The sequence below is a fragment of the Macrobrachium nipponense genome, chromosome 7 (assembly GCF_015104395.2).
Source record: "Macrobrachium nipponense isolate FS-2020 chromosome 7, ASM1510439v2, whole genome shotgun sequence".
NCBI lineage: Eukaryota > Metazoa > Arthropoda > Malacostraca > Decapoda > Palaemonidae > Macrobrachium > Macrobrachium nipponense.
In genome coordinates this window covers 52,030,111-52,043,337 of record NC_061109.1, presented here as the reverse complement: position 1 = coordinate 52,043,337, position 13,227 = coordinate 52,030,111, and the positions used below count along the sequence as shown (strand labels likewise).

Sequence of the window (13,227 nt, the reverse complement as noted above, 5' to 3'; positions counted from 1 at the left end):
TAGTCTAACTCATAATTTGAGTGTTAGTAAGAAACGAAATAATCCTTCATCTGATAGAGTACAAAGCAGTAAAGGTTTCAGTCCTAGTAATAGCAATGTGAGTAAAAGTGACTATTCCTGTTATACATGCGGAAAACCTGGTCATACGTCTAAGGTTTGTATGAGTAAAATGGCATCTAGTGGCTCAGAATTAACTTGTTTCCAATGTAATGGGAAAGGGCATTTAGCGAGAAATTGTGCAGTAGAAAGGAAGGACGGTAAGAAACCAGTGTCTCTAGTTAACCTTTCGTCAAGTAGGAATGATGTGACGAGAGAAACTAGGAAAATTTTTGGTGAATTTCTGTCAGAAGGCGTAGTTTCCTCTCTTGGAGGAGTATATTCGAGAGTAGTCTTGCTTAGAGACACAGGAGCTGCTGTCTCACTGATTAGGAGAGAGAGTGTGCCGAACAGGGCAGAAATTAATATGGAAGAAAAAGTCATGTTAGGTGGTTTCCCTAACACTTGTGTTCTTTGTCCTTTGTTGAAGTTGAATTTAGAAAGTCAGGTAGTGTCAGGAGAAGTGAAACTTGCAGTTGTGGACAGTTTGCCCATCGAAGGCATTGACATTATTGTCGGTAATGACTTAGCTTTATCCAAGAATGTGAATCCTGTTGTGAGGAATATTCCAGTGCCTGAAATGGTAGTAACTAGGTCGGGTTTAGATACAGACGTAGACTACGGTCATAATTTGTTCGTGTATTCGAACGAGAGTGGGTTCGTGGATTCGAACGTGAGTAAGTTCGTGGGTTCGAACATGAGTAAGTTCGTGGATTCGAACGAGAGTGAGTTCGTGGATTCGAACGTGAGTAAGTTCGTGGATTCGAACGAGTGTGAGTTCGTGGATTCGAACATGAGTAAGTTCGTGGATTCGAACGAGTGTGATAGAGGTGGCGAGGTTGATCTTGACATGAGCGTGGCCGAGAAACCTAACTCTATCGTTGACAGTGATAGCCAAGGGGAAGGCGTAGCTGCCGAGAGTAACGTAGTAAATGTACCGGTATCTAGTCCTAGTTACGGTGATGAATTAGGCGCTAACCTTTTGGATAAGGATGAGCTAGTCAAGTTGCAGAGAGAGGATGAGACACTAACCCGAAATTTTGAATGTGAGCTGGATGATGATCTCGATGATGTGTGTAAGGAAACTTTTTGTTTAAAGGACGAAGTGTTGTGTCGTTATGTTCGACCGAAGTCAGGTAGTAAAGGAGAAATCACCAAACAATTAGTGATTCCTAGGAAGCTGCGTGAGCTAGTTTTAAGCTTGCAAGTGTATTAGTAGGGCGTACTTTTGGCCTAAAATGAAAAATGATGTAAATAGGTATGTTTTAAGCTGTCATGAATGCCAAATTGCTGGGAAACCGAATCAAGTAATCCCCAGAGCTCCGTTGTGTAATACTCCTTCAGTAGGCGAACCTTTTGAGAATGTAGTTATCGATATGGTTGGACCTTTGCCTAGAAGTAAAGGAGGAAATATATATCTATTGACAATCATTGATAGACTAACTCACTATCCCGAGGTGGTACCCATAAGAAGCGGCAACGCAAGGACCGTAGTTAAACGATTGTTAAATTATTTTTCTAAGTTTGGTCTGCCTCGTATTATACAGAGTGGTGATGGTAATAATTTTGTATCCAAATATTTCAAGGATAGAATGAAAGAGTTAGGCATCAAACTCGTAACTTCCACACCTTATCATTCCGAATCACAAGGCATTGTAGAGAGATTTCATCAAACATTAAAGGGTTGCTTCGGAAATTGTGTAAGAACTTCAAACACGACTGGGAAGAAAAGCTACCATTCGTTCTGTTAGCTTTAAAGTTAGCACCGAGCGACACTACCGGATTTAGTCCATTTGAGCTTGTTTTCGGTCACACCGCTAAAGGTCCTTTGGAAATGTTAAAATGTAACTTAATGAATAAAGAAGATAGTGAGGACTACATAACTAATCTAGAGCATTATAAAAACAGTTTAAGGGATGCTTGGCAACTAGCGAATGAGAATGAGAGGGAGAGTCAAGGGGAAACTAAACGAAAATAATGATCTTAGAGCGAAAGAGAGACATCTCTGTGTAGGAGATAAAGTTTTAGTATTAGTCCAGAAAGAAGGTCCCTCTTTATCGTATAAGTTCGAAGGTCCTTTTTCAGTTTTAGAGAAGAGGGGGAATCTGAATTATTTAATAGATATGGGTAAATGTAGAGCAAAGTGGCTGCATGTAAGTTTGCTCAAGAAATATAACGAACGCCCCCGGTGCCTGTAGTGACGGTGTCCCAGAAAGAAATTAGCTTTGAGAAAAACTCTGAGGTGCTTAAGAATTTCGAAGTTTTTAATCAGGGTTTAGAAGAGGAAAAGGGTAGGGAAATACGTAATGTTTTAGTTAATTATCCTGAAACTATTAGTGACAAACTAGGCCCAACCAATGTTTTAGAACATGATATCGAGTTGCAGGACACGAAACCCATTAGGCAAAGTCCAAATCGTCTGAACCCAGAAAAGGCAGAATCTGTGAGGAAGGAAATTAGCTACATGCTAGATAATGATTTGATAGTACCTGGCGAGAGTGAATGGAGTTCCCCGGTAGTTCTGGTGAAAAAGAAAGATGGATCAGATAGATTGTGCATTGATTTCCGAAAGGTTAACAGTGTAACGAAGCAAAGTAATTTTCCCTTACCCATGATTGACAATTGCTTAGATAGAATCGGAAATTCCAAGTTCATCTCGAAGCTTGATTTGACTAAAGGTTATTGGCAAGTACCTTTAAGTGAACGACCCCGGAAAATTTCCGCCTTTATAACGCCATTTGGTAGTTTCGAGCCCAAAGTTATGGCTTTTGGCTTGAAGAACGCAGCCAGTTCCTTCCAAAGGTTAATGAATAAAGTTTTGAATGGCATCAACAACTGTGTCGTGTACTTAGATGATCTTGTGATATTTTCAGACTTGGGAGAATCATGTAAGGATTTTGGCGAGTCTTGGAGGCCCTTACCAAAGCGAATCTCGTTCTTAATCTAAAGAAATGCGAATTTGGGAAAGCCTCTATTACTTATCTAGGACATAAGGTAGGTCTTGGTAAAATCTGTCCAAAGGATCGGAACATAGAAGCTATCGTGAATTTCCCAATCCCAACAACTAAAAAACAGGCCATGAGATTTCTCGGAATGGTTTCGTATTTCCGTAGATTCGTACCAAATTTCTTGGAAATGAGTGCTCCCATAACTAATCTGTTTAAGAAAGGACGCAGTTTTGTATTTGATGTCGCATGTGTGGAAGCCTTGTTGAAGGCTATAATGATTCACGAGCCAGTTCCATTATTACCCAATTTTGGTAAGAAATTTAATTTAACGGTCGATGCCAGTGATATTGGTGTAGGAGGGGTTTTGTTACAAGAAGTGAATGGAATGAAAATCCTAGTATTCTATTATTCAAAGAAACTGAATAAAGCGCAACAGAACTATTCCACTATTGAAAAGGAATTGTTTGGTTTAGTTACAGCCTTGCAACACTTGGAGATTTATGCATGATGTAGCGGTTCTGTTTTAACTGTGTATACTGATCATAATCCGTTAAGTTTATTTGGAGAGGTTTAGGAACAAGAATAAACGTCTAATGCGTTGGAGTTTAGAATTACAAGACTATAACCTGAAGATAGTTCATATAAGGGGAAAGGGTAATGTATTAGCCGATAGCCTCTCGAGATTTCTCAGAATGAGTAGCCTAATAACCGTTTTCTGTTATCGCACGAGTGAGTGTGAGTGGAGAAGCGTGCATGTTTGACTGGATTAAAGCTTTATGCAGAATTGTTCCCCTGCCGTTTAATTCTTGTTTCTCTTTAGAAAAAAAATAAAATCAGTTGATTTAATTTTTTTCTCTTGGGGGGATGGGGCGTGTGATGGTAATTGCTTCATAGCAAAGGAAGATAAAGGAAAGGAAAACGCATTTTCGAGAAGTTCGGCAGCAAGGAGGCATTAGCGCATTGTGTTGGAGGTGCCTGTTCTCATGATGGTTCTAGAATTGGCAGGAGTGTTGTGGAACTCGACAGGTGCTGACGTGACGTGAGAAACGCCACGATTTCTGATGCAATACCTCGTCTAGATTCATCTAAGAAGTTCCGGTAATCTCGGGAGTCTGTGACGATAAGAGAAAAAGGGACTGACGAAGGATCAGAAGAAAAGTTGCTTGAGAGTTGGTTGAATTTTGGTCAAGCCATGTTCAGGAGTGGACGACCGAGTTATTTTGACGTTGGGGGAGATTTCAGAGAAGAGACGTTCTGCTAGAGGTTTGGGAAGTTCCTGCCCCTCATATATCAAGAGTAGACATTATTTTCTGCAATACAGAGTCAAGAAGACATCGGCAATAGCAGTTCTCCTTTTGTGAAGCCATCGTTTCGAGTTGCCAAACCGGCTGGCATTTGTTGTTGCTGTTGTTGTTGTATTAAGCCAACACTTCTTGTTGGCACGGGCCTTTCCCTTGTTCGGCCCGTAGGTGATCTGAAAAGATTCATTAGGTTCATGGTTAGTTTTATGAAATTAGAAATATTTTTAGTTGTAGAGATAGGAGTGAACAGGGGAAGGATGATGGTGTCAGTAAGAGAGGGTCATCATCATCATGTCATATTGTAGTAGAAGTTTGAAAGAATGTAAGGCTTTCGAATATTAGAGAAGCTGTGCAGGTGGGGTCGTCCAACCCTTTGCTCCCTTGGGTCCCTGCGGGAGGATTTCAGTGGTAGGTAAAGCTTAAAAGAATGATAGTGGATGATGTGGATAGAGCCTTACAGTGAGGGGATGCGATGAGGGTGATTGATGTTACTTTTAGTTTATTCACCTTGGTGGAGGTAGGTTGTGGAGCATCTGGGCATGCTCTTCTAAGTTTTCAATGATTGTCTCTGTGACTGTGGCAGCTGCATGCTCAGCATCTTGTGCACGTAATTCAACCACGGCCGGCAAGCACTTCCATTCTCTCACTGTTCCCCCAGTTCATGCAGTGTAAGATTCTATTTTTTTTTATTTAAATAGGAGATACCATTCTGCATTTACCTTTGTTAGTAAGCTTGTAAATAAATCTTTGTTGTGTTAGTGTATCTTTTTATATTCGTATCCCCAGTTTCAACTGCTGGTGTTGAAATTTTTTTTTTTTTTTTTTAATTTCATATCGAACCTGAAGTGGACCTCTCTCAGAGGCCGTAACAAACACCAACCAGAATCAGTCTTCTACTGCAGGGTCTCTTAACTGATTAGGAAACAACAAGCATTGTCTTCAATGCTAGCAACTTTTCTATTTCAAATTCATTACATATCTGAATGTAATTAGTACTTGGTAAGTTACTTATAAAAAAATGAAATTTTCATGATAGAATAAAGTACAGTGGGCCCCCCGTATTCGTGTTCTCCGGATTCGCGGACTCACACATTCGCGGATTTCTCTCGGGAACGTTTCCCCGCATTATTCGCGGAAAATTCGCGCATTCGCGGTATTTTTCTATGAGAAATATCCACAAATTCCTGTTTTTTTTTTTTTATCAATTTCATCATAAAATGCACTTTTTGTGATAAAACTATTAAAAAACCAAGTATGAAAATTTTTAGTGGTTTTTCTTGAGTTTTAACTAACAAAATAGGCTGTTTTTAGCATTTTTATAAGGGTTCCAAACATTTGCGGGTTCTAACTATTCACGGGGGGGTCTGGTACGCATCCCCCGCGAATACGGGGGGACCACTGTATATAAAAATGAAATTTTTATGATAGAATAAAGTTTTATATATAAGTAATCACAATCAAAGCTAACCCTCCTCCCCTCTGATGGACATAAGGCACAAATAAATTGAGGTCGTCTGCTAAGTCGTCCTTGGTATACGTATTTCCGTTGGGAGCGGGACTAGTCACCACTCGAAAACAATAGAAGTGCTCCTGCTGCCATACGAGTGGAAACTTTAGCTATTTAATTTCTTGCCAAGTATATATAAAACTTTATTTTATCACAAAGATGTAATTTTCTTCATTAATTATTGGAGTGCTCCTTTTATCTCTGTAACAGAAGTAAAAATGCAGATAGCATCAATTACTTTCCTATTATTATTATATTATTATTATTATTATTATTATCATTATCATTGAAATGAACCTTACCTCTCCATTATTTAGCTTTTACTTCCATGCAAGCAATAGTTTGACAGATTAAAGTAAAAAATGAGAACATTCGGTTTTCTATGAATGTCTCTTTCTATCTATCTACTTCCCCTACCCCCAGGGGAATGATAGGCATAAACACCCGTACCTGGTCAGTCTACTTTGTTGGCCAGTTTCAGTAGAAGATTGTTAGACAGTTATCAGTGCTTGGGTTCCCATTGGCAACTTGGTTTGTAAATTTACTTAAATTTTCTCTTGAATATGGATGGTAATCTTAGAATAAGGACCTGTAAGGTAAGAGGTTGCCGTATTAGGCTTTATTCAAGTTCCATTGATCCTCGTGATATAACGAGTGAAATGTCGAGGAAAGAGTGCGATGTGAATGACTGTTGTTAAGCATGTGAATGTTTGTCTAATGAATTCATCGTAAAATTACCGAAACATTGTAAACAAAGAGAGGCTGATTGTTTGAAAAGGCAATGCACGATTTGTCTCCTTCTTTTAGTAACCTTGTTAGGACCTCTTCTTCCCTTTGTTCTATTACTCCTACTAGAGCTTCCCAATTGATTCAGGACTAAAGGTTTGATAAAACTGAGTCAGATATTAAGGGTTTAAAAGGATCGATAAATAAATCAGCGGAAGTTTCACATAATATTTGATTGACATTGCCCTCAAAAGGATCTTGGTCAGTTCCCCTGCATTTAGACCGTTTAGAGGAAGGGTCAATGCCCCCGATCCTGAATAGTCATATCCTTGTTGCATCCTGTCACAGTATATGATGAAGTCGTATTCTAAACAGCATACACACTAAATCATTGTCGCACTCCAGACAACATGATAAATCGTACTCTATGCTAAAATGCTTCTTGACTTCATGCTGGCCTGCTACTGACTCTTCAGTAGTCCTCGCTACCTTACTACTGACTGCTAAGATGGTCTCCTACTGTCTAACGCTGTCAAAGTCACTATGATAGTCGTCAGTTACCTTAACAAACATGAAACACAGGTAAGGTGGCAACAACCATAACAATGGAACTATCAGCAAACGATTGTCCCATCAAAAAGATGGCTATATAAACCTTACACAAGACATATGACTTTTGATTCGCAGGAAGCCGATTTGTCAGCAGCGGCTAGGAAGGAGATGCTACCTACCGGAGGAGTTGATAGAGAGTTTGCTTTGAATCAGCCAACTGCTACTTTTCCTTTGCTGGCAGAGGTCACAGCCCTGGTTGCGAAAGGTATTGTTGGCCCAGACACAGTGGTCAAGCCCCTTCTTCTGCTGCTTCCTCATTGTCAGAGGTACAGGTTGTGGGGTCTTCTATGGATGATGTGATTGGCTCTGGTGCAGAACCTAAGGAAGAGAGACAACTTCTTTTAAGAAATTACAGATTTTATTATGTAAGGAGAAGTTCTCAAATGATTTTGCGTAAGTGAATAAGCCTGATATGTTTTCAATTAGGGAGGAAAATCTGGGCCAGTCATTTTTTCTTTCTTTTGTACCTCAATTCACTAAGGATGTTGTAGGTAGATTCAAGGCTATATCTTGGATCAGAAATCCTCATCCAAGAACACTTCCCCTTTTCTGCCACCTTATAGTATGGGTAAAAGAGAGTTAATTCTTAATCCACAGGCCTTCTTCCTAGTCTTCAGGTAGCTTCGGGGAAGGATTTGGCTTTTTTCTCACTCTTGGATCTGTCAAAGAGAATGGTCAGTAAAGGAAAGACAGTGTTTTCTCAAGCGGAATTGAATTCACCTATCAAAGCTATGTTTAGAACCATGGAAATCCTCTCATTCGTGGATATATCTGTGGGAGTGATTGACAGTTGTGTAACTTGAACTTAACTCCTTGGTCCCTCAGGACTCTGCTCTAGGCTAGGAAGATTTGAATTTGACTGGCTGTTTAGATGGAACAGCAAAGGATGCGGTGGGGGAAAGTGCTCACTCTGACCCCAATTTGGTTTTCAAGAAATATTAACAATTGCGCTCTTATGTTGCCAAGTCTGTGACAGATCCACAGAAGGCTACTGTCTTTTAACATCAGTTTCATAAAATAATTAGTTCTGAAGCTCTATCATACACTACACAGGAAGTAGAGAAGACGGAAACTTGATCTTTGATAGAAGGCTCTGTCACCCAAGCTTCCTCCTCTTCCTTCTCCTGCTCGCCCTACGTCTCTACTTCAGCAGGAGTTTCTTGTTTTGGATGGAATTAAGTTAGACCTTATAGATCTAAGGAGAAATTTCAAGGATCCAGTAAATCATTGAAGGGGCCTGTTAAGTCATCGAAATTAGGTTTCCAGTCCTCAGTTGCCAGCAGGAGGAAAGCTTTCCCATTTTCTCAAAGTATGGAAAGATCTGGGTGCAGATCCCTGGGTTGTGGAAGTGTTAAGAGAGGGTTACTCGATTCAATTAGTAAGCCCTCCTCCACTGTCAGATTCTCCAGTGACACTCTTTGTATCTCCACAATTGCAATCAAAAGTTCAAAATCCTTCAGTTGGAAGGTCTACAAACTTCTAGAGATATAGATATTGTAGAGCCAAACCTGGGTTTCTACAGTCGCTTTTTTATAGTCCCCAAAACCACAGGGGGATGGAGACCTTTTCTAGACGTTTCCATATTAAATGCCTTTGTAAGGCTGACGAAGTTCTCCATGGAGTTGTGGTGGGATCACAAGCTAAAATAACAAGCTGGCAAAATCCCCCCTCATAAACTTAACCAATCCAGGTGCCCAACTCACCCTCAGTCACACTTTCCTCTTTGCACTACGGAATATGCAGGACAATTAACCTACCTATACACAGAACAAAAAAACACAAACACATGTACTCACCCAACTGCAGATACTCAGGGCTATGCTGTGCTGTCCGCCGGTCAAGGTTGCTGAGACACCAACAACAACCACCAAGAACCACAACCCATAACCCAACAACACAACACCCAAGGACTACGACCCAACAACACAACACCCAAGGACTACAACCCAACAACTCAACAACAACACAACAACCAAGGACCACAACAAAACAACAACAACTAATGAACACAACCATAACTCAACAGCACAGCAAACAACCAAAGAACACAACCACAACCTCACACATAACAACAAAAACTCAACAACACAACAAAAGACCACTGCACAAACAACACAAAAAATCACAACAGCACAGGCACAACAACTCTAAGCAAACAACACTATCTTAATAACAACTAAATAACAAACAAAAACACACAACTCAGCTGAATATCAATGCCTTCAACCAACTGCTCCCGACACTATTGACTGTCACAGGCTCTAACCCAAGGCTGACTCAAAACACAGAACTCTAAACTCCAACAGCACCAGCAGACAACCCAGAACCCACCAACAGTCAATTCAGTTGTTAACCATCCAACCACCAATTACCCCCCCCCCCCCCCCCCCCCCCCCCCCCCCCCCCCCCCCCCCCCCCCCCCCCCCCCCCCCCCCCCCCCCCCCACCCCCCCCCCCCCCCCCCCCCCCCCCCCCCCCCCCCCCCCCCCCCCCCCCCCCCCCCCCCCCCCCCCCCCCCCCCCCCCTCTCTCTCTCTCTCTCTCTCTCTCTCTCACCACACACACACACACACACACAGACATTGTCAAATGGAACTCCATAACTCCTCCATAGAGTCGGTGAACTCAGTTCTAATGTTCATTCAGAGAATGGACTGGATGGTGTTGATGGTATGCAGGATGCATCTTTTCACATTCCCATCAAGAGATAATACAAGAAGTATCTGAGATTCGTTTTGGGAACAAAATTTTTTAGTTCAGGGTAATGTGTTTTGGCCTAAGCCTGGCTCCAAAAGTTTTCACAATGGTTTTGGCTCCTTTAGGAAGGTAGGCCCATGTCTTGGGCATAAAAATTATCCTGGACTTAGACAATTGGCTGTCTCCTTCACAGGAGATTACTTATCTCAGGATGGAGATTAACACTGAATTTCAAGGTTTTCCCTGTGGTGAAACATGTAGATTCTTTGCAGTCAACACTCAAAGATTTTCAAAGCTTCAGGCCTGTTCCTGCGAAGAAGTGGTTGTCCCTGCTAGGGCATATGTCCTCGCTGGAGAAACATGTACCAAACGCAAGGCTAAGAATGAGGCCTCTTCAATTTTTTCTGAAGCAGCACCGGGATCAGGTGCTCTCCGATTCTCATATGGTGGTAGTTTTCAGGGATCTGGAAGAAACTTTCCACTGGTGGAGAGAGAAACTTTGTTTTTGGCATGGAATAATGCTGGATCTCATGAACCCAGACCTGTCGTTGTATGCAGATGCATTGGACAAAAGCTAGGGAGTGATTGCAGGCAAAAAGCAGCTGTTGGGTCTCTGGACTCAAGAGGAACAACAGTTGTGTACTGTATAAATCTTTTGAAACTATTGGCAATATGGAAAAGATTACAGGAACTGGCGGACCTGTTATGCAATTGAATGATGGCCGTCTTTTTGGACAGCTTCTCATTGTGGCCGTACCTGAAGCACCAATAGGGGACGAATTCAGTCTCTTCTTCAGTTGACAAGGTAGATCCTCTTTTGGTCAGAGAACGAGAACATCACCTTACTGCCTCAGTTTGCCCCTGGGAGAATGAATGTTCCAGCACTCTGCCACTATTTGGACTGCAAGGATCAAGTACCAGCAGTGGAGCGGGCCTCACATCTGGATGTGTGCAACAAGTTGTGGAATATGTGGGGGCTCCTTCTTCATAGACCTGTTTGCAACCAGATGAAATCATTGTCTGCTGGTGTTTTGTTCACCTGTTCAAGATCCTCTGGCTTGGATGGTAGATGCCATGTTATTAGACTGGTCACATCTAGTCTGTTTTGCTTTTTTCCCCTTTGCTATGATCCAGAGTCATCAGCAAGCTAGGCAATTCTATCAGTTGTCGCATGACCTTGATACCCCTTAGTGGCCAAGGAATGTCTGATTTCCAGACTTGCTTCGATGGTTAATAAATCTACCCAGACTTCTCCCTGTCAGGAAGAATCTCCTGAAGAAACCAAGGGAGGAAAGGTATCATCACAACCCCCACATGCTGCAGCTGACTACATGGAGATTGTCCTCCCTCTCCTTTGCACTCAAGGCTTGAGAGCTTGTAGGAAGCCATTATCAGTGCCAGAGGGATTCCACAAATCGGATCTCTCATCACCAGTGTTCTGTGTATAGATCCTGGTGTCGAGGCAAAGAGTTTTCCCTAAGAGTTTTCCAGCATCTGTAGTACCACTATAAACATCATTAAGTTTCTGTTATTTCTCAGGTATGTGAAAAAGTTTTCATTAGCAGCCATAAAAGGCTATAGGGCCATGTTGGCTTCTGTTCATAGACATGTAGGCCTGTATCCATCTTAGGACAAAGATATCAAAGATGTCATTAGAGGTTTTCAACAGGAGATTCCTGGTGCCCTCTTTATCTTGGAACTTAAATGTGGTTCTAAAATTTCTTTTTTTAACAACCTTTTGAACCTTTGAAACAGGCCTCATTGCGAGAACTTTCAATAAATTCTTTTCTTAGTAGCCTTGGCCACAGCTAAGAGGGTTAGTGAAATACAAGCTTTGTCTTTTAGGGTAGGTTTTGCTAAAGACAAGGCAATTCTTACCTTTCTGCCTTTGTTTTGGGCAAAAAATTATTTTATGGCTAAGCCCTTGCTTAGAACAGTGTCCCAACTTAGTTTGGGATCCTTGGTTCCCAATGAGATAGATTCCCTTTTGTGTCCTGTGAGAGCCTTAAGGATTTATCTGAATCGCACTAAAGACATCAGGGCTAATGTAAAGACTCTCTTTTGTAGTGTCCAGAAGCCAGACCTTCCAATGAGTAAAAATGCAACGTCCTTATTCATTAGGTCCTTGGTGAAGGACTCATGCAAAATTGGATCCTTATGTATTATCTACCATGAGGGTAAAGCCATATGACATTCGAGTAGTGGCTACATCTTTGAAGTTTTGGAAAACTTATTTAAGAGTAAGTTATTGAGGCTTCCCAATAGCGTTGTAATTCTGTTTTTGCAGTGAATTATCTTTGTGATGTAGAAATACAATATGATTTTTGCAAGGGCATATCCCGAGTCGATTGGTAGCTTTTCTGTCGGCAAATTTTAGTTCCATTTGAGAAGCTTGGAGGTACTCATAGTTGAGTAGTATAGGAAGTTTACCTTCATGTCTGTAGGTACTATAGTTGCATATCCATCATTGACTTTGCTGGGTTTTGGCAATCCTACCCCCTCTTCTGAAGAAGGGGGTATCCTCCAGAGAGACCTCGGCTATCTTTGTAATGAGGTTCTCGTACCTGAGTGACAATCCTCTCAAGGTGGCAATTAATAGCCGGTGGATTGGTTTCACAAGGTAAAGAAACACTTATTTATACATATTTGTGTTGTATTGTATTAAGTAGCCTTTAAAGGGCTTGCTGATTTTCACTTTGTCTACCTCCATATTACTGCCAAGTGTAGTATGTACACTTGCAGCTGTTTATATAAGTATGTTTATATGTATGCGTATGTGTATGAATTTCTTTTTTATTCTTGTTTGCACACTCAAAATGCGAAGATATAATTTTTATGGGGATGTCAGTTTTCACCATGGTTTTAAAATCACCTTTATTTTATTTAGTGTAGGGTGGGGGAATTAGATGAATCGAAAGAGATATTCATAGAAAACGGTGTTCTCCTTTTTTTATTTCAATCTGTCAGACTACTGCTGGAACAGAAGTAAAAGCTATATAATTGGGAGGTAAGTAATATATTTTTATAAAATACATATTAGTTATGTATCATTATTATTATTACATATTTTTTATTACTAAATATATTCTACAGCCTCGCTGTTCAGTCAGATACATCTCCCGAAGGGAATGGCTATCAACCAACTGCTAAACTTCTGAGGTAAGTTAATTAATATGTATATACGTCTTTATTGCTCTCAGATTCTAGGCAAATAACAGCCATTAAACACAAAAAGATGTCTTCATTTTAGCAGTTTCATCAAAGGAATACTGTATAAAGTCTAGGAAAACTATATTTGCGTGCACACATCTGTGTGTATGCATGTTTGCAAGAGAAGCAAAA

General features: G+C 40.9%; 1 protein-coding gene across 3 annotated transcripts in view; it reads left to right on the top strand.

Moving 5' to 3' along the window:
* The window catches only part of LOC135217719 (microfibril-associated glycoprotein 4-like), a 63,314-nt gene that overhangs the window by 19,322 nt on the left and 30,765 nt on the right, over nt 1–13,227 (top strand). For all 3 annotated transcript variants that reach the window (XM_064253711.1, XM_064253709.1, XM_064253710.1), the window contains exon 6: nt 12,979–13,044. In XM_064253711.1, coding sequence (XP_064109781.1) covers nt 12,979–13,044 — 66 coding nt within the window. The remainder of the gene's footprint in view (nt 1–12,978; nt 13,045–13,227) is intronic.